This window comes from Panthera pardus, unplaced genomic scaffold, assembly GCF_024362965.1.
Source record: "Panthera pardus isolate Hobbes unplaced genomic scaffold, ASM2436296v1 HiC_scaffold_25, whole genome shotgun sequence".
NCBI lineage: Eukaryota > Metazoa > Chordata > Mammalia > Carnivora > Felidae > Panthera > Panthera pardus.
In genome coordinates this window covers 89,048,083-89,075,945 of record NW_026526821.1, presented here as the reverse complement: position 1 = coordinate 89,075,945, position 27,863 = coordinate 89,048,083, and the positions used below count along the sequence as shown (strand labels likewise).

The window sequence follows — 27,863 nt, the reverse complement described above, 5'->3', positions numbered from 1 at the left end:
CCGCCTCTTTTTTCCTCCTCTAGGTCCGGGATGGGATTTGTGATGGGGACAGGTGCTCCTCGATGGCATCCTCAAGGGCAAAATTGGGTCCTGGGAAAGCAGCCACTCGAAGCTTTCCTGGTTCCCTAGGGATGCCCAGAGGAGATTGGCTCAAGCAATCGCCGCCGAGACCACGCATCTGGCCGGAGGTCGCCGGGTGCACAACCTAGGGCGCGGCCCACGAGGCTGCTTAGTGACCGTGGCGCATATCCTAGGAGCATTGCAGCGTACCCGCCCTCTTCCTGACCCACAGAACCGCCCCCCTACGCCCGGGATCTGCCCCGGGTGGGAGCAGGCCCAAGCCGGAGTGGTAGGGTTAGGGCGGAGCGGTTTGAATTAAAGGTGGGCAGAAGAGGTGCCTGGGGCAGGGAGAGTGCACTGGGCGGTGCCGGGAGCCTGGAAGACCGGGACCAAGGAAGGGCTCGGCCAAGCGATCCCTGCACCCCCAGGGCGGCGCCGCGGACCCCTCCCCCATCGAAGCCACCTTCAGCGGAAAACGTGGGGTCCCGGCGCAGCCGCTTCTGGCGGCATCTGCCGCTCCCCATCTCGCAGGAGAGCCCGCCCCGAAGGAGGGGCCGACTCCGCCCCACCTCCTCGCTGCCTCCCTCCCCCTTCTGTTCCTTTCCTCCGGCCGCGAGCCCCCTCCTCCTCCCACCTCCTCCTCCATCCTTCCCCCACCCGGTTTGTGTGCCCCTCCCGCTGCGACTGGCTGGGAGGCTCGGCCGCCCCCGCCCCGGGAGGGAGGCGGGGGCGCAAGCCGCGGCGGCCACCCGAGGCTGCGGAGGGGAACGAGATCCGAGGCCCCAGGGCGGCCCTGCATCTGGACACGGCACGCGGGGGCTGCCTGTGCACCCCCAGCCGAGGGCCGTGGGGCCTGGCCTCGCCGCGGGGTGGAGGAGGTAAGGGCGAGTCATGGGCGCGCTGCGGGACCGCTCCTGGAGAGAGAAGGCAGGGAGGACCCCAGCCGCTGCCTCCTCCTCCTCTTCCTTCTCCCCCACAGCCCTCGGGAGGCCCCCGAGGCTGCCGGACAGGGAGGGATTCTGGGCAGGCCAGGCCAGAGGCAAGGAAGGGGTTAATTTAAGGAATTAAAATCAGAACGTTTTGAGACCAGGCTTCCCATCCCCCCGGCTTCTCGCCAGTTGCTCCCCGCGCCAGGTTGGGGGGCGGGGGCGGGCTCCAGACCCCTCTGGGACTCTGGACCTTGGAGAGCAGGGCCAGAGGGAGGGAGGAAGGGGAGCGCCCTCAAACCCAGCCCTCTTCACCTGCTTCTGAAAAAGGGTGGGGGAGGGGCTTGGTGTTGAGGCCTGGCTGGGCACCTGTGCGGGTGTCTGAGGGTGGGAGGCTTTGGGTGTCTGTGTGCGTGCCGGCGTGCACGTGTGATAGGATGATCTGGAGGTGTGCATGTGTGTGCACGCATGTTTCTGTCTCCTCATATCCCAGTGCCTCCGCTGGTGACTACCCACAGTGATCTGGATGTGCGCGCCCCACTGCATTGCTTTGCATGTGAGTGTGTGGCACGGCGCCTGTATGCACTTGCCATGGTGTGCCTGGGAGCGGGAGTGGGGCCTGCTCTCCTTAGGTCGAGTGTGCTGTGAGGGGCCCCGATGGTTTTCCGGGTGTGGGATCCAGGTGCTGGAGCCATGTGTGTGTGACCTTGGGAGGTGTGTGCATGTTTGCAGGAGCACAAGAAGGAAGGGGAGCTTAGAACAGAAAAGGCAGTGTCAGGGCTGCCGGGAAGCAGGGGACTGGATGCATTGACCCCTGTGGGTCTTCACTAGACTATAGTGATTGCCCTGGGAGGTACACAAGTGGGGACCACAGCCCCAGGTGTGGAGAGCCACAATCCCCTCCTTCTTGGGGATTTGGAGGGATTTGGAGGGGGGGGGGCATTCCTTTATTCTCCATTCACAGGGACACTTCCAGCTGCCTCCCCATCCTTAGAACACCTCCTCCACCTGCTGGCAGATGTCTCCTGAAAGCACTGAACTTAAGGCTTCATTTCTTTGGCCTGTAAAGCCATCTATTAACATCCAAATCCCTTCCCCTCCTCTGCATGTGGATTTTAGATGGAAAGAGGGAGAAAGAGCTCTTGGGCCTAGAGGGCCAAGTGAGAAGGTAGAGGAGGTGCCAGAGACATGTTGGGGGAGTCGAGGGCAGGGTGGGTGACCATCAAAAATCAAACTCTGCTAACTTCTCAATTTTGCCTGATCTGAATTTAACAGAAAAAGAGACAGAGAGGAAGTTTGGTGATGTCCACACAAATGTTTCTAGATTTAGGGATGCCTAGTATATTTTTGTTTTTGGAATATTTGTAGCTGGCAGGGGGTGGTAGTTGTTGAAAGGTAATTGCCATCCTGCCTTTGAATTCCCTGGACTTTCCTGCCTCTATGGAAGTGCCCCCACTCCCTTCATTCAATCAACAAATATTTACTGTGAATATTGTAGAGTTGGTGCAACATTCCCCTCCCAATTAGAAGTAACATATGTTGCTATACTCTTAGTACGGGTTTTGAAATCAGGTAGTACTTGATCAGGTAGACTTACAAGTCAGATCCTGACTTGTAACTGTTTCAATTATTCAGTGGTGCAACAAACCACCTCAAAATGTAGGGGCTTAAAACAATAATGCTTTATTATTTTTCATGGTCTGTGTGTTGGCCATGACTATGGCCGTGGCTGTGGGTTCACTTGGCACCTGTCAGCAGCATTCAGTTGAGGGACTGGCTGGAAAGGAACATCAAGGTGGTCTTTCATCCTTCAGGGTCTCTCTACATACGATATCTAATCATTCAGTAATTCAGCCAGAGTTTTTTTTTTTGTTGTTGTTTGTTTGTTTGTTTTTTATGGCAGCTGTATCCCTAGAGGAAATACTGTAAGAGGTTATAAGCTCTAAGGTACAATTGCTTATCAAACCTCTGCTACTACATGGCCAACTTTTGAGTCAGTGTGGGAGGGCACAACATAAGGGCAAGAATCCTGGAAGCATGGTTCCAGGGAGGCCATCAGAGCAAAGTCTATTACAGTCACTTCCCGGCCTTGGGCAAGTGATTTGGCCACTCTGAGCCTCATTTTCCTCCTAAAATAGAGACAATACCACCTATGTGGCAGCACTGTCATGAAGACTAAATGAGAAGCATGGTATCTGATCAGAATAGTTAGTAGGTAAATGTTCACTGTTTAGATTATTAGACTGTAAGCATCTTGAGGGCTTGACTGTCTTATTCATCCCTGTGTCTCCCAGTGGCTGGCATGGCCCTTGTGTTTGATATCTTTTTGTCGGGTGGATAAAACAGAATGAAGCACAGAAGCCCTAAGCCTTGGAGCTCTGTTAGAGTGACAGAGGCAAGAAGACACAGCAAGTTCTTACTTCCCAGTGGGTGGGACGTAAGCCGAACCGGGGAAGCACTTGTAATTCCAGGTGATTCTTAGATGGACTTAATTATAACCAGATTCATCCAGTTCCATGATAATGAGTGATAGAAATCACTTTGGTTACATGAAATCAATCAGTTCATCCATTATTCAGTGTGATTCCTCCAAGAATGATATACTGATGTCTGCTGTGGGTGAGAAAGGTGTGAGAGTGAATCATTTGCATTGTCCTTGCCTTCCAGTGTACGAATAGGGTGGGATCTGATGTGCAAACAAGTCCATGACCATCCAGCATGTGACACCTGTTACCGTATGTGAAGAGCTGTGGTAAGGAGTGATTCACGCTGTGATGTGATTTGAGCTGAAGGAGGGGGTCAAGGAAGGCTTCATGGAAGGGGTAGCATTTGACGTGGCCCTGCAGAATTCACCATTTGGTGCAGGGAGTCCCAGGAAGAGGGACCAGCATGAGCCAAGATTTGAGGGTGTGACAGCACATGGCACTTCTCAGTGAAACTGAGCCCTGCAGGGCTCATTAAGGATGCACATGGGAAGCAGGACACAAAAGCTAGGCTGGCAAGGCTGTCTGGTGGTCTGGTCCTGGCCAGGCTTGAGGGCAGTCAAAGCAGGGTGGACTTTACCTCCCAGAAAATGGCCTGCCCTCAGAGATTTATTTTGGAAGAGTGACACGACTGGATTGGTATTTTCAGAAAAAGCAGGAGGAGTTAGAGACTTCAGTTAGAAACAGTATCAACAGACCAGATAGAAGCGGATAATTATGGTCTGGGGGAGGGACTAGAGGAAATAAGAATCAAATATCTAGAAGGCAGTAGGACAAAAACCGGTGACTGATGAGGTCTGAAGAGGACTTTGAGAATGCAGAGGTGCCTTGGGGGTTGCATCCAGGGTGCTGAGTAGATAATGAAGATGTTGGTCAAGATGGGAAACAGGAGAAAGATGCGGGCTTGAAGGAATCATGTATTGTGAGTACACTATTAGCCACATTAACCTCTGAGCCACCTACATTAAAATACCACCCTTTCATCGTCTCCCTCTCTACAGGCTGCTTCTAAGGAGCACTTAAAAAAAAAAAGATTGCTATAAATGTCAGGTCTAAGGCATGGGTTATGTATGCCTCATGCTAGTGGAAGTGATAGTAGAGATTAGAATTAGGTTATCTCTAAGAAGCATTTAAATATGTTCTGGTGTCTCTCATCTTAAAAATTTCTTCTGGAATCTCCCATGCTGCCTCTTCCCCTTCATAGTTGAGCTTCCTGTATGTACTCACTGTCTCCACCTCACTCTCCCCTCAGCCCCCATCAGCTGGGCTCATCAAAGAGGTCTTCCCTGAAGTCCCCAGTGGACCCTTGCCACCTCTGCTCTGACTTGTGTCATCAACTCCTGTTGTTTACACTGTCATTTACACTACTGCCCACTTCTTCCCTCCTTGACATCCTCTCTTCCAAAAGGTTTCCTACCAGAATTCCCATTGCTGCTTCTGGTTCTTAGAAACTTCTTGGTTCTTCTCCCTCCCCTGCTTTTCTGAGGGTCCACCTTTATTACCCTGCTCTCCTCTCTCTGCACCCTCTCCCTGGTCCTACACTCATCCACTTTTATGCTTAAGTTGCCAGACCTATATTTTTGGCTCCATATCGCAAACTGTGTATCAACGACTATCTCTATTTCCAAGGCCTTCTGGAACCTCAAACTCATGGAATTTACAACCAGGCTCGTCTCTCCCCCAAACCTGCTTTCCTTCACTTTCCCTCCTACCTTAACCACAGCCCCATTTATCTACATGCTCAAAACCCAAACCTGAGCTTGATCTTTGACTCTTCCCTTTAGTATGAGCCACAATCATTCTGTCACCAAGCCTTCTTGACTCTCCTTCCTATGTTGCTCCTGTATCCATCCTTGTCCTCATTGCACTCCTGCTACCTTGGCTAACAATTTCTGCCTCCAACAGCCTTCTGCTTGACCTTGGCCCTCAGTAGTCCATTTTCTAAACTGTATATCTGATTAAGTCCTTGCCCTTCCTTCATTCCACAAACACTTACCCAAGCACCTGCCCCATGCCAGGCAGTGTTGGAAGTGCTGGGGAAGTAGCAGTGATTGAGACAGAGCTTAGGGTTTAGTTCCCAGAGAGAGATGTTCTTTTTTGCCTTTGCGCATCCTGTTTCCACTGCTCAGAATGCCTTCCTTCTCCTCCCCCAATCTCATAATTACACTTCCTCACCTGACTCGACTCTTCCAGTCATTTCGATGCTACTGCCTCTGGGGGTTCCCCAATTCCTCAAGCTAAGTTGAGTGTAGAATCCCATGCTAGCCTCTTGCACAGCATTTATTTTATTGCTGTATCATCTAATACCTTACTTAGTCTGTCCCAGGGAACCCCAAGCTGTTTGAAGGCAAGATCTCAAGATGTCCTCAGCATACCTAGCACAGCACCTGATAAAATTCATGGCCCAGAGCAGGTATTCAGTAAACATACACTGAATGAATTCATGTTTTAATAGAACTCAGGAGAGAATGCCAGGCTAGAAATACAGATTTGCGAGATTATTAGGACTTTTGATTACAAGTGACAGAAATCCCACTCAAATTATTTTTTTGCAAAAAGGGATATGTACCAACTCATGTAACTGGAAAGAAGGGGGATGGGTGTGTTTGGGGTATGACTGTACCTGGGTTCTCAAAAATGTGGTGAGGACTCTTTCTAGCTTTTAGCTCAGCTGCGCTCTGAGTGTGGCCATATTTTTCCCCCGCCATGCATGGGCTTTCTCCATGTAGTAGGTGGGGGTTACACAAGGCCATAGATAGCTTTAGCATCCTAATATGTAATTCCAGAGGAATAAGAGACTCCTCAGTCTTTCATTTATATTCCCAGTGAATGGCTCTGTTGGCTCAGCTTGAGGAATGTGTCCATTCCTGGGTCGTTCATTGTGGCCAAGGAGATGGGGGCACCATGGTTGACATGATTGGCTAGGCCTGGGTCATGCAGCCCTGTCAGAACCACATGGAATGGGGAGGGCCAGCTTACCAAAGAAAGAATGAGATGTATTACCGGAAGGTGAAGAAGACTTGCTGAGCAGATAAAAATACTAATATCCACTGCAAGAATTCTCAATGATTACATGGTAGTGGAAGCCATGAAAATGCAAGATAATCTGTGTTTCTGTCAGAGTCAGTGAGAATGTGACAGTAGACAGGAGCCAGAGAAGACACACATCTTGAAATGGTTGGTCTTGTTTGAGGAGATGAGATTCACACACCTGAAAGCCTTAAAAAAAAAAAAGATCCTGTGGTTCATCCTGTAGAATCCTTCTACCTAATGCAAACCTTCAGCTGGATTTGAAAGAAAGTAGACTTGAGATAGGCATTTCAGAAAGATGGCAGGAGCATAACAGGTCCTGGGGATGGGGGCAAGGGGCAGGGCCAGGCTGAAAAAGGAGGCAGGTCTTAGGAACGCAGAGGTTGCTGATTTGAGGAGACTAGAATGCAAAGGAAAATCTCCAACTGTTCTGTCATGATACTCCTAATACAGGACTGTGATACAATTTGAACAGGCAACACTTCTATTTTTCTTTTTCTTCCTCTTCTACCTCCCCCTGCCTCCATCACCTTCTTGCCTGCATCCAGGCAAAGCTTATGCTCATGCTGAGGGAGTACATACATCTAGGCAAAAATATTCCTAAGAATGATTCATAGTCCTTCCTCAGCTCCAGCATATGGAGGGAAACTGTGGGGCAGGCTGGCCTCAGGGGAAGAGCCACCTGGACCCAAGAAGTCCCTTCCTACTTCTACCTTGCACGTCCACACATAGGCCTGCACCCCCAGACTTTCCCCTTTGTCAGAGCCTGGCTAGCAGGGTGCTGTGTAGGAAAAGGATGCTTCAAAAGTATATGGGGAGGGGACGGAACAGGTTGGCCAGTTCTGATCTCTGAAAGTGCCCCCACTGGAGGGCTCAGCACTTAGTTGGGATGGGCAGGTACCCACGGGTGCCCTGATACCAAGCTGACCATACATCACAGAATAACCCTGTTCCTGAACAGTTGTGTGTGTGTGTGTGAACTGAATTCTATTTATAACATCTCTGGTCACTTTGCCAACTTCTTCAATTTTATCTATAGTTATTAATCCATTCAGGTTTTCTACTTCTTCTTGAGTCAATTTTGATAATTTATATTTTCCTAGAAAAATATTCAGTTCATCCAGATTTTCAACAATTTGGGCCAAGAATTGTACCTGGTGGCATTTTAGTAATTGAAAAAAAATCTCTGTGTCAGTGGTTATATCCCTTTTCTCATTCACAGTGTTATGTATTTGTTTTCTTTCTTTCTTTTTTGCACTTTGAATAGATTTGCCACAAGACTATTTATTTTGTTGGTCTGTTCAGAGAACTCTCTTCTGGATTTCCCTCTCAAGGCTACTTTTTTGGTGTTAATATACCTAATGATAACGGTGATGGATGATAATGATTTTGATGTTAATATACCTAAACGATGGTGATGTTAGAACAGTGACTAAGTATTTAAAAAAAATTTTTTTAATGTTTATTTATTTTTAAGAGAGAGAGAGAGAGAGAGAGCGCGCGCGCGCGCGCGCGTGAGTGGGGGAGGGGCAGAGAGAAAGAGGGAGACACAGAATCTGAAGCAGGCTCCAGGCTTTGAGCCGTCAGCACAGAGCCTGATGCAGGGCTCGAACCTGTGAACCATAAGATTATGACCTGAGCCGAAGTAGGATGCTTAACTAACTGAGCCACCCAGGCACCTGCTAAGTTGTTTTTTTTTTTTTTTTTTTAATTTAAGTCCTTGGCTTATAGATAACTAAGTTGTTTTTGGGTAAAATAAAATTTGGATTTGCTCAAAATTATCTAGTGGTGGGGGTGGGGGAAGTACAAAGCAGGGGAGCAGGTATACAGATAAAACAGAAGCGTCATGAGTTGGTAACTGTTGAAGTTGGTTGATGGGTATATAACATAGTTTATCTTCATATTGTGTTTTTGAATATATGTGAAGACGTCCATAACAAAAAGTTGTGTCTTTTTAAAATTTTTTAATGTTTTATTTATTTTTTGAGAGAAAGACAGAGTACAAGCTGGGGAGGGGCAGAGAGAGAGGGAGTGTTTTGTTTTGTTTTGTTTTAATCCTTGTCTCACCATGCATACCGAAAATTTTTAGATGGATTTAAAACTCCATTGTATAAAAGGAAACCATACAGCCTGAAGTATGTGTATGCTACCAAGTCGTTGTCAGTTTATGGATGACTATTTGTTTAAGGCCCTTAATTAAAAACAATTTTTTTTAACATTTTTTATTTATTTTTGAGAGAGACAGAGACAGAGTGTGAGCGGGGGAGGGGCAGAGAGTGAGGGAGTCACAGAATCTGAAGCAGGCTCCAGGTTCCAAGCTGTCAGCACAGAGCCCGATGTGGGGCTCGAACTCACGAGCCGTGAGATCGTGACCTGAGCTGAAGTCGGACGCTTAACCGACAGAGCCACCCAGGCGCCCCTAAGGCCCTTAATTTTAAAAAATTGTTCTAGACTTTAAAAAAAAAGGTAATTACACAAAGTATGAAAGGAAAACATATATAACTGTTTATAAAATCTTCAGTAAGGCTGGACTTCCTAAGCATGATAACAAAATCAGAAATGCTAAGGATTTTTACTGAAGCCAACTATAAGCTTTATTATATCAGTAAAGACTGTAAACGAGCCAATTGACAGACTTGAGTAAAACATTTGTAGTATATAAATGACAAGGGATCAACATTATAAAAAGCCTTTGCAAATCAGTAAGAAAATATGAACGTTCAGTATAAAAATGAGCAAAGAATAGTACATAAGCAAGTCACCAAAGAAATATAAATGACTGCTCAATATGTGGGAAAAAAAATATCCAGCCATAATAATCAGAGAAATGCAAGCAAAACAGCCAGGCCACTTTTCGCTCTCAAATTGGCAAGAGTAAAGTGAGGCCAGGGGGCGCCTGGGTGGCTCAGTAGGTTAAACCTCTGACTCTTGATTTCTGCTCAGGTCACGACCTCGTGGTTCGTGAGTTCGAACCCCATATCGGGCTCCGCAGTGCGGAGCCTGCTTTGGATTCTCTCTCTCCCCCTCTCTCCCTCAAAATGAATAAATAAACTTAAAAAAGAGAGAGTACAGCGAGGCCAAAGGTGAAGCTGAGTTTGGCTGCAGTTGGTAGATGCTGGGAGCCATTGAAGGAGCATGAGTTCTCGGTAGACAGAGGAATCTGGTGCCTAATATGGGACGAGATAGAGCTCTGAGCTGAAGCCTGGGCCAGCAGTCTGGGTGTGAGGAAGAGCACAGGGCAGAAGAGAACTGATGGAGAAAATGAGCAGGTCTTGATGGTTAGCAGAGAGCAAAGTCAAGATGGCCAGTGGTGTGGTATGACTGGGAGGACAGTGGCACTGTTGAAGAGAACAGGGATGGACGCTGGGGAGTGGGTGAGGGGAAGTCCAAGGTTTGCTTTTTACACTGTGGGTCACTGTGTTAATCTAGAGCTTCATTACTAGTGACTGGCCACTGACTCAGATGATTTAGGCTACAAAAAAATTTGTTGCCTCACACAATTGACAAGTCCCGGATTAAAGTTTTAGGCAGATCTGGATCTGGATGCTCAAGGGAGGTCATCAGGAGCCTTGTTGTTCTTCTTGCCCAAGGAGGATAGAAGTGGCCACAAGCAGGGGCACCTGGGTGGTTCAGTCAGTTAAGCATCCAAGTTCGGCTCAGGTCATGATCTCACAGTGTGTGGGTTTGAGCCTCGTGTCAGGCCCTGTGCTGACAGCTCAGCACAGCTTTGAATTCTGTGTGTGTGTCTCTCTCTGCCCCTTCCCCCGCTCACACTCTGTCTCTCTCTAAAAATAAATAAACATTAAAAAATTAAAAAAAAAAAAAAAAAAAAAAAGAAGTGGCCACTAGCAGCTCCAGGCTCACATTCTACCAGCTGAGCACAGGTCCTGGAGTGGCTATATTGGCCTGAAGTTGGGCACTGTGCCCAGGATGAATAATCGCTGTGACTGATGAACAGGCTAAGGTCATATGTGCTCCCCCTGAGCCCCACCCAAAGTGGGGGCAATGGTTCTCAAGGGAAAACTGGGGGTCCATCCACAAAGCAGGGCTGGAGCTGAACCGCAAAAACAATAAATGTCCTCTACATTCCACGTCTGAACAAGATCTACACAGACCCCCCCTACTTGTACAATTTTTTAAAATGTTTCTGTTTATGATAATGCAACTATCCCTCACAAAACGTCAAACACACTTGTCCCATCTCCAGAAGGAGATGTTCCAAGTTCTCATCCACTTACCACATCTAGACCCAATTCAAGATCTTGGTGATGGTCTGTTTGGCAAGGTACTGAGCTAGCCACTCATGGTCTTTCAATTTATGGCCAGACTATGATGGAGGAAAGATCGGATAGCTGAAAGAACAAAACCCTTCCAGCTCAAGAGGGGAGATGAGGAAAAATGCTCAGTGGTCACAGACCCATAGCATGGTCCACATGCTTGACCAGTTGGCAAGGATGAGGTTCCCTGACTCATCTATTTGGCTGCTATGGTTCTGCCATCTCGAGGAGCCTTCATTGTTCTTCATGCTCTGTGCCACACACAAAAAGGGGCATTGCGGTGGGGTGGGGTGGGGGGGAGTCACCTCCCACTGACGGCAAGTTTAAGGGGTGAGGAACATTAGTAGCTGAGTAATCCCTGGCCTTTGTTTTCCAGGTTTGTGGGTTTTTCTGGCAATACAATCCCCTTAATCATTAGGAAGCTTTCAGTCAGTTTGCATTCAGTTGTCCCCAGAGCCATTAACCAAACTAGAGACCTCATTGGAAGTTGTAATTCTTGAATCAAGTCCCTGGTGATAGTGTTGGGGGAGGAGCAGGAGTTGTCTCTTAGCAACAGTTCTTGGTGCTCTGCCCATCCCAGGAGCCATGGCTCTGTTGCCTCTAGCTAGGCCTCTGCAAAGGGCAATGCAAACCCCTAGTCTAGAGTTCATTTGTCCTCTCTCACTCAAGCTGTATCCCAGTGGAAGGCTCTTTTGATGAAAGCAACGATAACCTCTGTTGAGCTGGGAGGGCACAGCAGGAGGGGTTCTTGGAGAGCCTGAGGAGTCAAGAGCCTGTGAGGGCCCAGGTTTGTCTCTGTCTGTGTGTCCAGCCTCCCTGTCTTTGCTTGAGTTGACTTTAGCTGGAAGCAGAGAACTGGCTCTTAATTATCTGACTCTCAGCCATATTGGATTACTGGCCTCAGGCAGAAAGGGCCTCTCTAGGCAAAGCGGCATTTTCTTCCTGTCTGCTTTCAGATGTGCCCCTTTCAGCCAGAGTGTGTCTCTTTCTTGTCGGACCTTACTGAGGCCATGGGAAAGGCCACACCCCATATGGTGACATTTTTCTACAGGTCCCCTAAAGTTCCAGGTAGGAACATCAGCTGAGCTCGGGAGATAGTGCAAGAGTTTAATTAGCTGCTTTGCTGCTATGTAGCAGGGTTCACCAACTTCTGAGGAGGGATCTGGTACTATCTTACTTCCCCACTTAATTCAGCTAATTCTTCCTTAGGGCCTATTCCTTTAAAACATTCAATTTCTCACTCTAATTTCTGGCTTCGGACTTCTTTCTAGTGCAAGTGCCACAGACCCAACTCCAAATGGTCAAGAAAAAAGGGGAACTGATTGGCTCACCCAACTGAACAGACCAGAATCTCAAACAGTATCTGTGAGAAACCTGTCCATCTCAGCTCTGCTTCTCTGTATTGGCTTCATTCCCAGGAGGTTCCTCCCCAAAGAGACAAAGATAGCCCTTGCAGCTCTAGCCTTCCCCATCAGCTTAGAAACCTGAATGCAAAGAGGATGCTTTTCCCCAGTAGTTCCAGAAAAGTCCTGGAGGAATGACTCATTGACTCAACTTGGGCGATCTCTGCCCATCCCAGGACTCTGTTTGGCCAGGTCTATATTACTTTCTTACCCCTGGAGTCGGGGGTGGACCATCAACCCCCACTCAGACCACAGGGACTGAGAAAGTGGGGAAGGAAGGATGGTTCCCCAAGGGCAAAGCAGAATGATTTTACCAGGAGGACTGGGTTCTGGGCTGGTAAAGGGAATAGATGTTCACCCATATATCCATGTGGAAATGCCTGAAGGCAAAGGGAAGTCAAGAGCAAGTCAGGATAGAGAGGCAGAGCTGAGAGTTAGTGGCTTAAAGCTGGGAGTGAATGGGAGCAAACCAGACTGCTGGGGAGAGGGTAGATATGAAGGTGGACCTCCCATCATGAGACAGGAAGATTCAGAAGGCAGTAGGAAGAGGAGGTCAGAGAACCTTCATGGCAGCCTGTAAAGACAGACTGGTCATTAGTATGAGCGGTGGGACTAGTGGGGGAAGATCCTTGATGACAACTGGATTGATAAGCAGTGGTCTGTGACCCGGAGGAGCACAGGGACAGCAGAGGGTGGTTGAAGGCAGTTAGGAAGAGGAGAGCAGTGACGAATAGGGTAGAGATTCCACAAGGCAGGAGTGGTGTGACCAGAAGCCAGAGATGAGGGAGGATGGGCAGCAGGAGTTGAGAGTGAGCAGGGTTAGAATGCCAGGAAGGGTGGTGTCTTGTGCTAGAAGCCTGAAGAGGACAAATACGGTGGCCCTTGGAGTAAAGGGCAGGGCAGGGGCGCTTACTGGAGACCAACCTAGCAAAGAAATTTGAAAAAGGAGCTACGTGCCTAGCATGGCAGGGATGGGAGTATGTGGTACAGAAACAGGACAGGAACAAACAGGGACACACACACAGGTATCATCAGGTGAGGTGACAATTTGGTCACTGCAACATGGTACCAATAGTTTGTCTTGATGGGTATTTCCATCAAGGTGGAAATAACACCTTCTTTTAAGGATTTCTTAAAGTATATTTATTTATTTGGAGAGACAGAGAGCGAGAGAGCAGTGTGTGTGCGTGAGCAGGGGAGGAACAGAGAGAGAGAGGGAAGGGAGAGAGAGAATCCCAAGCAAGCTGTGTGCTGTCAGCACTGAGCCCGATGTGGGGTTTGATCTCAAGAACCAGGAGATCATGACCTGAGCCGAAATCAAGAGTTGGGATGCTCAACCAACTGAGCCACCCAGATGCCCCAAAGATTTGTTTTCAGAGGTAACATACATACAGCCACAAATACATATAGTACACTAACCTTACGTATACAGCTTGATTGTTTACGTACACACGTACTCACATGTAAAACCACCACTCATATCAAGATCTAGAGCATTTTCAGCATCACATGTGGTTCCCTCCTGCCCCTTCTCAGTTTATCGTCCCCAGGAGTAACTTCTATTCTGACTTCTGTCATGATCAATTTAGTCTGTTCTTGAATTCCATATGTATGGAATCCTCCAGTATGCACGCCCTCTGGCTCCTTTCATGCAACATAATATTGAATGGATTCATCCACGTTGTTGAATGTACCAGTGCTTCCTTTTCTTATTGCTGGATAAAATTCCATTATGCATATATTACAATTTATCCATTCTACCGGTGTTGGGCATTTGGGTTGTTTAAGTTGGAATACAGCTTGGAAGTGTTATACATAATATTAATGCCTTTCTCCCCCCGCCCCCCCCCCCCCCCCCTTAAAGAATCCTCATTCGTCTTCACTCTCATACATGTACAGGCCCTCCCACCAGTACCAGAGCAGGCCAGCCTCCTCCGGGAGGTCAAGCCATTGGTATCCCCTCGCCCCTCCATTATGGTCATGGGTTTCCTGGGGAAGTACGTTTCCTTACGGGTGGGGATACCACCCTCCTAAGTCTTACTCCCTCTCTTCTAGCCTCCTCTCCCCTGGCCGTGAGCGCCCTGGGCCTTCCTGACCCCGCAGCGGGGCTCGCCCGCAGCCCCCCATGAGCGCGCCCGGCTGACCGGCGGGCCGGCCGCGGTGGAGCCCAGGCGCCGCGGGGGCGGCGGGGCCATGGCCTCGCTGGACCTGCCGTACCGCTGCCCCCGCTGCGGGGAGCACAAGCGCTTCCGGAGCCTGTCGTCGCTGCGCGCGCACCTGGAGTACAGCCACACGTACGAGACGCTCTACATCCTCTCCAAGACCAACAGCATCTGCGACGGCGCCGCGGCCGCTGCAGCCGCCGCTGCCGCCGCCTCGGGCTTCCCGCTGACGCCCGAGCCCGCCGCCCTGCTGGCGGTGCCCGGCGCCCGACGCGAGGTCTTCGAGAGCACGTCCTTCCAGGGCAAGGAGCAGGCGGCCGGGCCGTCGCCCGCTACGCCGCACCTGCTGCACCACCATCACCACCACGCGCCCCTCGCCCACTTCGCCGGCGACCTGGTTCCCGCCAGCCTGCCCTGCGAGGAGCTGGCTGAGCCCGGCCTCGTGCCCGCAGCCGCCGCGCGCTACGCACTGCGCGAGATCGAAATCCCGCTGGGGGAGCTGTTCGCCCGCAAGTCCGTGGCCTCCTCGGCTTGCTCGACGCCGCCGCCCGGGCCGGGACCCGGGCCCGCCTCCGCCTCCCCCGCGTCCCCCTCCCCCGCTGATGTGGCTTACGAGGAGGGCCTGGCGCGCCTCAAGATCCGTGCGCTGGAGAAGCTGGAGGTCGACCGGCGGCTGGAGCGGCTGAGCGAAGAGGTGGAGCAGAAGATCGCAGGCCAGGTGGGTCGGCTGCAAGCCGAGCTGGAACGCAAGGCGGCAGAGCTGGAGACGGCGCGACAGGAGAGTGCGCGGCTGGGGCGCGAGAAGGAGGAGCTGGAGGAGCGTGCTTCCGAGCTCTCGCGCCAGGTGGACGTGAGTGTGGAGCTGCTCGCCTCACTCAAGCAGGACCTGGTGCACAAGGAACAGGAGCTGAGCCGCAAGCAGCAGTGAGTGGCCCGCGGGGCCCTGTGGGCGGGTGTGCCCGTGTGTGTCACTGCCGCTGCCACCACCGTGACTGGGCCTGAGTGTGTCTGTGTTTGTGTCTGTGTGGCCATGGCTTTGTAATATGGCATCTATGGCCACAAGCCTGTAATGATGGTGTGGGTGGGGCCAAGAGTGTCATGAAGGTATGTGTTTGGGACTGTGAGTACATGCAAGTGTGACCACGGGCATCACATAGCTAGGCACACAGCAGTGAAAATTGTTTCTCTCCCTTTCTCTCTCTCTAGCAAAGGCCAGCTCCTACATTGTGGCACCAGACCCTCTTCCTACTTTTGCCTACTCAAAGACATAGTGCAGTTCTGCTCTCCCCCTTTGCCATCACCAGACTTTCCTCGTCAACTGTATCATTCCTAAAAGCATCCAGACATAAGATCATTACTCCCATCTGCCCTAACCCCACTGCCCCCCGTAGGCTACAGCCACTTTTCTCTCCTTCCAGAACAACTCCTTGAAAGTATTGTTTATATTCCTTGTCTCCAGTTTCCTTCCCCACTTTCCGTCTTCAATGCACTCTGATCAGATGTCCACCTCCACCACTGTCCTCTGTGTCACCAACGACCTTCACGTTGCCAAGGCCACTAGTCATCATCTCAGCGTCTCAGCCGCGTTGACACAGTGATAACCTTGAAACCCCTTTTTCACTTGGCATCCAGGACACTCTCCTGGAATGTCCTTCTTTTTTCCTGTCTGCTCCTCCTCGGTTTTCTTTGCTGGCTTCTCCTTATTTCCCTGGTCTTTAAATGTAGAATTTCGAAGTAGATGGATGTTATTTATCTGTCCCCATTGTGATGTAAGCTCCACAGGGGCAGGGATTTTTCTCAGGCTTGTCCACTGCTGTGTCCCTAATACAGTGCCAGACACCTAGAAGGTGCCCAGTAAATGTTGAGTGGATGCATGACCAACTGTGAATCCTGAAGTCACTCTGAAGCATGCTGTGTGTACATGCACTTCCCGGAGGCTTCTGCGTCTGAGAATGGTTCTGAAAATGTGTGTGCGCGTGTGTTGGAATGTGTCGTTGGGACTATGCCTGCCTCAGACTGTGTGTGTGCCTGCAAGTGAACTTGACACGAGCGGATGTACATGAGTGTGTGTGGCTGTGTGCCCGTGAGCATTGCTGGAGGGAGGGGGTGGCTCTGAGTGTCACTGAGTGTGACTGACTGTTTCAGTGGGGAGGAGGGGTGTCTGGCAGGAGTGTTGGGGCTGGGTCAGCGGGGTGTGAGTGTGTGACTCGGGGTGGATGTTCGCATTTCTGTGTGTGCTGTCCTATGGGGCATTGTGCCTGGGCCTGTTCCGCGTGCACCCGCGTGACCACAGGCAGCTGTGCCCGTGTCTCTCCCCACTGCTCAGGGTCCCCTCCGGAGGGTGGGTGGGCGGCCAGGCCGAGGCACGGGGGTAAGAGACTGCTCCGGGCCCAGGGAGGTGGTACAGATCGACCAGTTCCTGAAGGAGACGGCGGCGCGGGAGGCCAGCGCCAAGCTGCGGCTGCAGCAGTTCATCGAGGAGCTGCTCGAGCGGGCTGACCGGGCCGAGCGGCAGCTGCAGGTCATCAGCAGCAGCTGTGGCAGCACGCCCAGCGCCAGCCTGGGCCGCGGAGCGGGGGGAAGCGGTGCCGGGCCCGGGCCCCGGGGTCCAGGCAGAATGGTGAGTGCCTGCCTGCCTTCCCCCCTCCGCTTGTGCCCCTGCCCCGTGCAGCCTCACCTCACACACTGCCTGGCATCACCCCCCACCCCCCGCCCCCGTCATGCCCCATGCTTCCCTTCTTTGGCTCTTCCCCACGAGCAGACTCGAGGCCTGAAGTAGGGGCCCCTCTGATTGGGCAGACGTGCCGGCCCCTGAGGCTGCGATCCAGTGAGGTGTGATCCAGCCGCTCCGGTTCTCAGGGGCCCGTCTCCACTCAAATGAGAGCCCGGGAGCCACAAGTCGGGGTCTGGGGTGCTGGGTGGGTGTGGGGAGGGGGCCGGGGAGCCTGCCTCTCTGGGCTGTCTGTCTGTCTATTTGTCCATCTTTCCCAACTTTTTTCCTTCTCTCTCCTCTCCCTCCTCTCTTCTCTCCATCTTGTGCCCTGTTTCTCCCGTTCCTTCTCACCCTTTTGCCTCCTCTGCCCCCTGCCTCTCCCTCCCGCTCTGGGGGCCCACAGCGAGAACACCACGCGGGCCCGGCCATGCCTAGCACATACGCCGTGTCAAGGCATGGCTCCTCTCCCAGCACAGGGTAAGCCTCGGGCCTGGCCCGCCCCACAGCCCACCCTCACCCTGGAAAGATCCACTGGCCCACTGGATGGCTGGCCCATCTGAGGCCTTGGCTCCTTGTCCTTTCCCCATATTCCTTGGGTCACCTATGTCTGCCTTTGCACACTGTTGGAAGGGGGCTCTTGGAAAGTAGGGGGAGTGGGTTGCCCTTGGCCGGTGGTAGGGGTGGCATGGGGAGTTCGGGCAGTCCTGGTGCCCCTCGCTCCTCACCGTCTGGTCCACCCCACCCCAGGGCCTCCAGCCGTGTCCCTGCTGCATCCCAGAGCTCAGGCTGCTATGACAGTGACAGTCTGGAGCTACCCCGGCCAGAAGAGGGGGCCCCCGAGGACAGTGGCCCTGGGGGCTTGAGCACACGGGCCCAGGCTGCCAACGGCGGCTCGGAGCGTACCCAGCCCCCTCGCAGCTCAGGCCTGCGGCGCCAGGCCATCCAGAACTGGCAGCGCAGACCCCGCCGACACAGCACGGAGGGGGAGGAGGGTGATGTCTCGGACGTGGGCTCCCGAACCACGGAGTCAGAGGCTGAGGGCCCCTCAGATGCCCCCCGCTCTGGGCCTGCTATGGCCGGGCCACTGAGCAGCTGCCGGCTCTCAGGTGAGTCCTGGGGAGGGTAGGCCAGAGAGGCCAGTCTTTCCTTGGTGCTGGGCCCTCTCAGGGGACACAGGGCTGAGGCGGTAAATCCCTTGGGCTCCCACACCTGTTTTCCCCCCTGTCCCAGACTCCCCACAGTGAGAATGACAAACTTCCCTACAAGTGCCCTGTGAGCTTGGGCAAGGAACTCACGTGACAGAGCAGGGCTGCAGCACAGGGGCGCTCAGGTTGGGTATTGCACAAGGATGCCACATCTCAGGGGTCCATTCACGTGGTGGGCTTGTTGACATTTACAGGAGAGTAGTTGAGTGTTAACTGCAGGCTGAAGTCCTGGAGCAGCAGGGAGAGCCCCCTTCTGTATACGGACAAGGCCATGTGCATATGTGGGTGGGTCAGGGTCAGGAGGTTAGAGGGCTTAGTGATCAGGTGCGTGACTGCTGTGTAGAGGGAGTGCTCTGGGCAGCCTCACCCTGGCCTTCTGTTCACAGAGGCTGGGTTTCTAACCATCTGTACCCTCACCCTCCAAACCCTTCCCCACTCTTGACTCAGTTGATTCATCTAAGGGGTGAGTTTGGACTCTGTGATGATATATGATCTTAAAAAGACAGTTTGCTTGAGGAAGGGTCACCTTTTTCTAATTTGTACAGAGATAGGGTGTGGCAGAGGAGGGGGAAGCAGAGGCCCCTTGTCCTTCCTCCAAGTCACTGGCCCTCCAGCATGAGTCTTTCGTGACTATTCCTTCGGCAGCTCCTAGCCCCCCCATCTCCCCACCCGCACCTCCACACTGGCCTTTGACCCTCCACACTGACTTTTGACCCTCTGGTACTGTGCAGCCCGCCCCGAGGGAGGCAGTGGGCGGGGTCGGCGAGCTGAGAGGGGCAGCCCCTCACGCTCCAACGAGGTCATCAGCCCAGAGATCCTCAAGATGCGAGCCGCCCTGTTCTGCATCTTCACCTATCTGGACACACGCACGCTGCTGCACGCTGCCGAGGTCTGCCGGGACTGGCGCTTTGTGGCTCGTCACCCCGCGGTCTGGACACGGGTGCTGCTGGAGAATGCCCGCGTCTGTTCCAAGGTGCCTGTCCCTGTCCACTGCCCCTGCCGTGAACCCACCTTTCCCCCAGCAGAATCTGGTCCCTCAAGGTCAGGTCCTTGCAACGCTTACAATACCCCGGCTTCAGCCTGACTCCCCACAATGCTCTCATGGGGCCTCCTGTCTTGGGGCTGGTCTGCCTCTAGGCAGGCAAGCACAGACCCCTTCATCCCCAGGTAACCCTTGTCTCCCTGCAGTTCCTGGCGATGCTGGCTCAGTGGTGCACCCAGGCCCACTCGCTGACGCTGCAGAACCTGAAGCCCCGGCAGCGGGGCAAGAAGGAGAGCAAGGAAGAATACGCCCGGAGCACCCGGTGAGGCCATGGCGGGTGGGCGGGTGGGTGTTGCAGGCTGCAGACCCAGAATTCCATTGGGGGTTGCTTCCCAGAGGGGGAGGTGGCCACAGGCAGTGCCCTGACCTCTTGGCCATCCCCAGAGGCTGCCTGGAAGCAGGGCTGGAGTCCCTGTTGAAGGCCGCTGGGGGGAACCTGTTGATCCTGCGCATCTCCCACTGTCCCAACATCCTCACTGACCGCTCACTCTGGCTGGCCAGCTGCTACTGCCGTGCCCTGCAGGCCGTCACCTACAGGTAGGTGCACACCACTAGACTCAAGGTCCACACCCTCTTGGCCTCGGGCCAAAGGGATCCCTGGGGTCTGCATACTCTTTCCCCAAGGGTCTTAGGCAAAGGGACTCAAGAGTTCTATGGTCCAAGGGAAGGGAGCAAAGGCCACTAGGGTGGGTGGTCTCACCTTTGTCTTTTAAACAGGAGTGCCACAGACCCCGTGGGCCACGAGGTCATTTGGGCTCTGGGTGCAGGCTGCAGAGAGATTGTCTCCCTCCAGGTGGCGCCACTTCACCCTTGGTGAGCCCTGGCAGGGGTCAGGTGGGGACAGGGTGGGGCTGGGGCTGGGGCTGAGGACTGAGCAGATCTGAGCCATTCCAAAAGCTGACTGGGGAGACAGATTCACATTCATTAGTCGGTGTAAGTAAGTGTTGGGAGCAGGGCTTCCAAATCAGACATGGGGTGATGCCCTGGCTTACTGGCAGTGAGACTTTGGGCAATCCAGTCATGTCTTAGTTTCTCAAGTGCAGAGTGAAGACGGTATTAGAGATCTTTCAGTTTTGGGAGGACTGTAGCTGGCTCCAGTGAGATGTCTACATAAGGCCTGCAGGGGCCACAGTAGGTGTTCAGGCAACGCTAGCTAGAAATAGCCACATTTGTTTGAGCTGGTTTTTAGAGAATCCAGATCATTCACCGCTCTACTTGGAGTTCCTCAGACCAGGCGTTTTTGTCCCTGCGCTTTGTCCCCCAAGCCCTCTCTCCACAGAACTCCTCCCAGGGCATCCAGTGTCCTTCGTGAACACCTGGCAGAAATTGGCACTGCTCCCCCGCCTCCAGTCCTACTGCACCCTGTCCCAACCCCTGCTGTCATTTGCTTTGCAATAATTTCTCTATGTTTCAGTCCACGCTGTACTCGCAGTTCTGAGTAGGGGCTATGAATGCCCATTTCCATATCTCTGGTTCCAAGTGCAAGCAGACGCCAGAGAACCTGCTGCCAGGGCGAATATTGAGGGATGAAGTGTTCAGGGAAATAGAGAGTTTGATGTGGGTGGTGGGCAGAGGGGAGCAATGAGTGTGGAAAGGAAGGTTGGGGCAAGGTTAGGCAGGTCTGGCCTAAGGGGTTTAGATTTTTGCATTTCATCTAGAAAGTGCTTGGGAAGCCATTGGGGTATCTTAGATCTTAAAAACAGGATTATATCAGATTGGTTACCTTCTGTGTCCCTCCCTCCCCCAACTCCTTGAGGGAAGGGACCATGTTTATATTGTCACTGATGTATCCCCAGGGGCTAGTTCAGTTGTTGGCTGTAGTGGACACTTGAGGCCCATTTGTTGAATGACTGAGAGAATGTAGGAATGAATGACTCACTGTCAGCAGTGTGTAGGATTCTTCTAGATGAATCCAGATGAATATGGATGGTGGCCTGAATTGAGAGGTCAAAGAGTTATCCAGGAATCAAAATCTGTAGGTCTTGGCAGGAGGTGAGGGAGGAAGAGTCAGGGATGATTCCAGGTTTCTAACTGGAGCAGCTGGGTGGTTGGCGGGGGCCCCAGCCTAAGGCGGGGCATGAAAGAGGAGCCGGCTTGGGGTGTCATGCAACCAGAAACTTCCTTGACAGCCTTCTCTCCGCCCCGTTCTCCAGCCAGCAGCCCACGCGCTTCAGTAACCGCTGCCTGCAGATGATCGGCCGCTGTTGGCCCCACCTTCGGGCCCTGGGGGTTGGGGGCGCTGGCTGTGGGGTACAGGGCCTGGCATCACTCGGTGAGTCCTTCCTCGGGACTGGGGTGGAGGGTGGTGGGAAGCAGGTGTGGGTGCAACACTGAAATCCCAGGGGGTTTGGGGCTGCAGCCGGGGTGGTGGCAGGAACACCAAGGCACGGGGCGGGAGGCAGCCTGGGGAGTTTGTCAGCAGGACCTCCCCTCTTCCTCCCCCTTCCTAGCAAGAAACTGCATGCGGCTGCAGGTCCTGGAGCTGGACCACGTGTCAGAGATCACCCAGGAGGTGGCAGCTGAGGTCTGCCGGGAAGGCCTGAAGGGACTGGAGATGTTGGTGCTCACGGCCACCCCCGTCACCCCCAAGGCCCTGCTGCATTTCAACAGTGAGCGATGGGGATGCAGGAGGGGGGCTACCACTGTCACCACTTACTGTGCCACGTCAGCAAGTAGCATAGCCAGCTCCCTGTCTGTCGCTCCTAGTCAGCAAGCCAGCACTGGGGGCAGACCAACCAGGACGCTAATCCTGGCTTTGCCACAAGTGTCTTCTGCGGGCAGTGTGGCGTTCAAGTCTTGCCAGCATCTGGTCCAAATGGTTCGGTTCAACATTTATTACCCTATGCTCTACGTACGTTGGAGACACGAGCTGTACAATGCCATCTGCCCCACATGAGCCTCTGGCCAAGGGCAGAGGCAGAACAGACAGGTTAGGAGCACAGGTTCTGGAGCTGAACTGACCTAGGTCTCAATTTTGGCTCTACTGCTTATTAGCTGTGTGACTGGGCAAGTTACTGTACTTCTCTGGATTCTGTATCCCCTTCTTCTAAGCTGACCCTCTGGAGTGGGTGGGAGGGTGAGGACCATTCTCAGGGTGAAGACTCCTTTCTCCATGGTGTAGACTCCATGCCTCCTCTGAGCCCACCTCCCTCTAGCCACTACTTCACTCCTGGCCACTCCTCCACCTTCACTGAGGACATGGGTGTCCAGCTCAGGCTGCTCACACTCCTTCAGGGCAATGTCTTGGACAGGAGCTGCCCTCCGACCCCCACTCCCCCCCACAACTGGAGCAGCCTTCTGGGCACAGCCAGCACAATTGAGTCACCACCGGCACCCAGTGTCATCGCCCTGAGGATCTGCAGTAACCACCGAGTGGCTCCTCAGCTCCTCAGGCTGCTGGGGCAGGCCTCCCCTTCCTGAGGCCCTGGTCACACCTACATCGTCAGCACTGAAGGCTCCCTGACTTTCTTATTATTTCTAGGATCCTCTTCCTTCCCCATCAGCCTCATGGCCTGGCCCTGGACTGACCACCAGAACTGCTCAACCTCTAAAATCATGACCTCCAGAACCTTCTCAGCCACCTGATTTTCTTCTTCCTCCTCCACTGACTTCATGGCAACATCTAGTCCCTTAAGCCCTCTGCTCCCAACTTGTTTGCTGCCTGTCTCCTCCTCCATGCTCCAGAGAAGAGCCACCAGCCTCACCTCAGCCACTCTGTCCTTTTAATTCATTTCCAGATGCCCAGGCCATGGCACAGCTGTCCCCTCTGCCAGGGAAGTTCCTAGAGCCCCTGCACAATTGGCTGCTTCCCACTCATCATCCCAGAGTTCACTGCAGCCTCTGCTCTGTGACCTTGCCCTCCTCCTCCCCTGCATTCCGTGTGGTTGATCCCCTGGGTGCCACCAGTGTGCTCTCCTCTAGGTGGTTCCCAATGCCTGGCATGTGACCATCTCCGTAGGGTTCTGATTTCATGAATTAGCGATAGAAGAGCAGCCCCATTGTCCAAGCCAAACATGAGCCAGCACCTTATTACCCACCTTTTCCCAGGCATTTGCCGGAACCTCAAGTCCATCGTGGTCCAGATTGGGATTGCTGATTATTTCAAAGAGCCCAGCAGTCCTGAGGCCCAGAAGCTGTTTGAGGACATGGTGACAAAACTCCAGGTAAGGAGTTGGCTCTTAGGCCAACCAAAACCCCAGGTGGCATCCCTGGGCTGGGGTTGGTGACCTGGGTGTGTGATGGGAGGGCCCCACTTGCCTCAACCTGAGGGGAACTAACCAGGGTTCGGTCTACAGGCCCTACGACGGAGGCCCGGCTTCTCTAAGATCCTGCACATCAAGGTGGACGGCGGCTGCTAACCCGGGGTGGGGGGCGGCAGGGCCCCTGCCGGCCCCACACCAGGGCACTCTCTTTGGACCTCCAGAGGGACCCTGATTTGGACTAGACCTTCGGAGGCCTTGTGTTTTCCCTAGCTTCCAGGGAGGGGTTGACAGTTTCCTGTCCTCCTCTTGGGACAGCGGAGCAACGGGCCTGACGTCAGGCACTGGCTCTTCAGGGCAGGGGCTTGGACAGAAGCTGCCCTCCGACCCCCACTCCACCCCCAACTGGAGCAGCCTTCTGGGCACAGCCAGGAAGGAGCTGAGTCACCACCAGCACCCGGTGTCATCGCCTCGAGGACGTGCCATAATCACTGAGTGGCTCCTCGGCTGCTTGGGTTGCTGGGGCAGGCCTCCCCTTGTCAGGGGCCTCTGCTAGTCCCCAGGCCAGACGGGGCTCCCCAAAGCAGCTCAGACTTGGCAAGAAGGGCTCTTTTCCTCCCCCTGCCCTGTTCCAGCCCTCTGTGGGGCATCCCCATCAGACAGCCTGCCAAGGCTCTGGGTCCACATTCTCCAGGGATAACAGACAGGCCTTGGGCGTCTGGGAATGTGGTCAGCCAAAAGTGGGGGGCAGGGGGCAGTGAGGTAGCGGAATGGGCTTGGAATGGCAAAACATTCATCTAGAACTTTTCCCCAGGATACTGAAACTACCACTCCCAAAGTGGGGAAATTGCCAAGTAGAGAAAACTTAGTTTTTATTGCTGTAGAAACAAGACCCCTCCTCCCAACAACCACATACCCCCATGGCACACCAGAGCTAAATTCAGAGCTAAAAGGTGCATGTTTCTATACCTTCCACCAATCCTGAGCCTCTGGCGAGGCAAGGAACCAGCTCTGGAAATTTTATCAGCAGTGAGAAGCAGTTCCTGTCCTCAAGAAACAACTTCTATTCCAGGTGCTTGGGCAGCAATGTAATGGCCTCTGGGTCTCCAGTGCTGTGGTGGGAGGGAGTCACTGGGCTGCCTTCTGTGCTGGGGTCTGGAGGAGGCCAGGAGGGTGGTTTGGGCTGCTTCCTTGTCTGGCTAGCTTGCTTGAAGATGTAGCCTTGGTAGGGAACCAGACGCATGAGGCCAAGAATGAGGAAGAGCACCCTCATCAGACTTGCCTCCCTCCCCAGTCTCCACTGGCCCTATGGACTGTGGGCTATGCTGGAGTTCTTTAGCCTAGGGGCAGTGCTGGGGCCTGACCCACAGCCATTTGGCTTAGAAGTCACAGAACGCAAGTAGGTTTTCACAGACTTGCACGGTTCCAGCAAGACCAGGTTCTGGCACTAAGGCTCCAAAGACTCAGGTCTCCCCAGTTCCTACTCTCAGAACCCTCACGGTGGTGTAGAGGCTATGGGTCCTGCCAACATTCATTTGGAAAGTTCTTTCAAACATTAACCTCAATCCATCTTAGGGTTTCCTTCTCTCCTATACAGGATCAGCTTTGCCCTAACCATTAGGTTGCTGGTCCTGGCTGGGGCTGGACTCTAGTTTCTAAGCCCTTTGCAGTGACCCAACTTTCTGCCACAGCCTGGCTTAGACATCAAGACCCAGCCTGGGTTACCCTGTAATGAGTCCTCCAGAGCAGGGACCCCACAGGCTCAGCGTCCAGCTCCCCTGGCTCCACACCCAGCTCTGTCCCAGCTCTTGTTGATGACTTTTCCTCCCGTGGCTTATTCTGGCCTTGCCCTTTGAAGACCCCAAATACCAAGGGTGTCATGTTGGCAATTCCCTGTCCAGTCGTGCACAAAGCCTTGGCTGTGTGGCATCCCCCACTCCAGAGCGGCTGGCTCCACTGGCTCCCACCTCCCCGGCCTTGTCCCCCGGAGTCACAGGAAGAAGCACAACTTTTCTCTGTCCTCCAGGGACCTGGAAAAGATATGAGGGTACCCTGGGTGCATCTGTCCTGCCTTGCCAACTGCACCCTTTACAGCTCCCGCTTGAGACCTTAGGACCGGAGGTGCTGCCCACCCCTGCCCCCATCCCCCCACCCCCCCCATCTCCTGGACAAAGCACAAAGGGATGCCCTGCTTGGCCTGAGCCTGCCTTACTGAGGGATTTTTCTGCCCCAGGAAGCTTCCATCTCTGAATAGAAGGCTTTGGGTAATTTCTCCCTGGGTGGGCACCCACTGGGATGTCAGGAAAGGAGGTCAGGGTGCATGGGCAGTGAGCTAGAGTGGGAGAAAGTGCTGAAAGAACTGATCCCTGGAGTAGGTTCATTCACCCACTCCACCCACCCATCCACACATCCTTGCAACAGCCCTGACCACCACCAGCACTGGGGGCAGAAGAGTGAACAGGGCCTCCCCTCTCCTGGCTGGCAGGAAGTTTGGCCAGCAAGTCCCCACCTTGTATTTGCCAGCTTAGTGTGTATGTAAAGGATGTGTGGGAGTACATATTGCACAGGCCCCTGCCGACGGGAACGATGGGTCACAGCGTGTTCTACCGCACAGCTGCCCCTGGGGCTGACAGACTCCTGCACCCTGGACTTCACGTGTGCTGAGAACTGGAAAGTTGCAGGCCCCCTGTCCCCCAACTCAAAGCTATTCAAAGCACAGCCTGCTGCTGTGCGGGGAGCTCATCTGCAGGCCTGTTCCATTTGTTCACTTCTTTGGCAACCACACAGCAGGCTGAGGATGGAAAACAGGGACGGAGGGCCTGGCCATCCCTGAGGCACCTTATCCCTCACTCAAAGGAGAATCCTCCTCCTCCATCTCACACCTAATAAGATGCAAGGGAGAGGAGTACCTGAGAGACCCAATCAAGGCAGGCCCTGCTCGGGGGTCCTGGGCACATGCAGAGGTCCCATGGGCCCCAGCACTTGGTGTCCCTACCACCTCTCCCTGTTATATAGCCTGCAATGGTAGGCTGATTCATCAGGCTTTGCTTGGGCTTCCTCCCCATGGCACCAGCAGGGAACAAAGGAGATGCTGTGTATGTCTGACCCCCCCGGGGAGAGGAAATGTGCTGCCCAGAACCATGGCTTTTCACTGGCTGAGAAACCACCTAAGGAGCAAGGCAGTCCAGGATTTCCTGGTCCTGTGAGTGGTTTGAGCTGGCCTCTTATGGGAAGTCCTTCAACAACGAAAAAGCCACCTCCTTCCCAACGCCTGCTGCTCCAAGGTTTGGCTCCATCCTTTCCCTTTGGGTTCTACTTGTTCCCCTGGTCCTTTGGGCCATGGGTGGGAAGCTGCCCAGTCCCTAAGTCCCTCTAAGGCACTAAGCTGAAGACCTCTCCAGAGTGACTATTGGTGCCAAAGACCCAATTCCTGGTGGACTTGGGTTGAAGACGGGAGATGGTGAGCGGGTGCAGGGCCCACGTGCCCAGAGGAGTTAACTCAAACTGATGGGATCTGTCTAGCCCATCAGTCCTTGAGGAGTAGAATTCCCTCCCCCAGGGGCCTGGCGGCACTTCTCCTTAACCCTGGTGGTCATGCTTTCTCACCCAGCCTTGTTCCAGGCCCGCATTTCTGTATATACTGCTGTGTATCGTGTGTATGTATTTATTCCTGGACAAGTGTATTCATCTGCAGCCTTTGCCTGAGGATAAGGTTTAGGACTGGGTGAAGACCAGGATACCAGGGCCGACTAAGGCAACCAGCTCCTATTTCTTCCCCAACCCCCCGGGACCCTGGCCAGTCCCAAGACTGCCCTGACAATCAGGCAGGCTTCCCCACCATGAGCCCAAGCCTTGTCTGCCATTGCTGGCATGGCTCTAGGAGGCTTGGCCTCGGGCTTCCTGGCCTCAGCCCTGCCCTAGCAGGGGTCCTGCATTTAGGCGCAGAGGCCTGAGGTGACCTAGGCTTGCCTCATGACTGGCACCGGTAGGCCTGGCTCTAGTGGGCACCGCTAGCGGGGACCTCCACAAGTGGCCCCCGGGCCTGCCTTCCCCGCACAGCCAGGCTGCAATGCGCCTGAGCCGTGAGAGGGTAGCTCCCCCCACCCCCAGCAAATGAGGTGGAGGGGTGGAGAGCATTTTTTGGTTTTGTTTCTGAAGTGGTGCCTGTACCTCCAGCCCCCAGGGGGCCTTCCCTGGCCCCACTTCTCTGCCCCACCCAGGCATCACCATCCCAGCACTTTGCTCCACATTATCCACAGATGCCCTGTGCCGAATGTACCTGAGTGTATGTATTTAAAAGGACTCACATGGGCATCAGAGAATTTATGACTTTGTATCCAATAAAAAGGTGGTGAAACTGGAA

The 27,863-nt window shown here is 53.4% G+C and overlaps 1 protein-coding gene across 1 annotated transcript; it reads left to right on the top strand.

Annotated features, from left to right (window-relative positions):
- The first annotated feature begins 467 nt into the window (after nucleotides 1-467).
- Nucleotides 468-27,863, top strand: FBXO41 (F-box protein 41). The gene is made up of 13 exons (XM_019441870.2): nucleotides 468-938; nucleotides 14,235-15,265; nucleotides 16,736-16,961; nucleotides 17,458-17,531; nucleotides 17,802-18,160; nucleotides 18,991-19,232; nucleotides 19,448-19,563; nucleotides 19,686-19,838; nucleotides 20,019-20,114; nucleotides 21,455-21,573; nucleotides 21,752-21,910; nucleotides 23,349-23,464; nucleotides 23,597-27,863. The coding sequence occupies exons 2-13, from the start codon at nucleotides 14,373-14,375 to the stop codon at nucleotides 23,657-23,659; spliced, it is 2,616 nt and encodes an 871-aa protein (XP_019297415.1). The 5' UTR covers nucleotides 468-938; nucleotides 14,235-14,372; the 3' UTR covers nucleotides 23,660-27,863.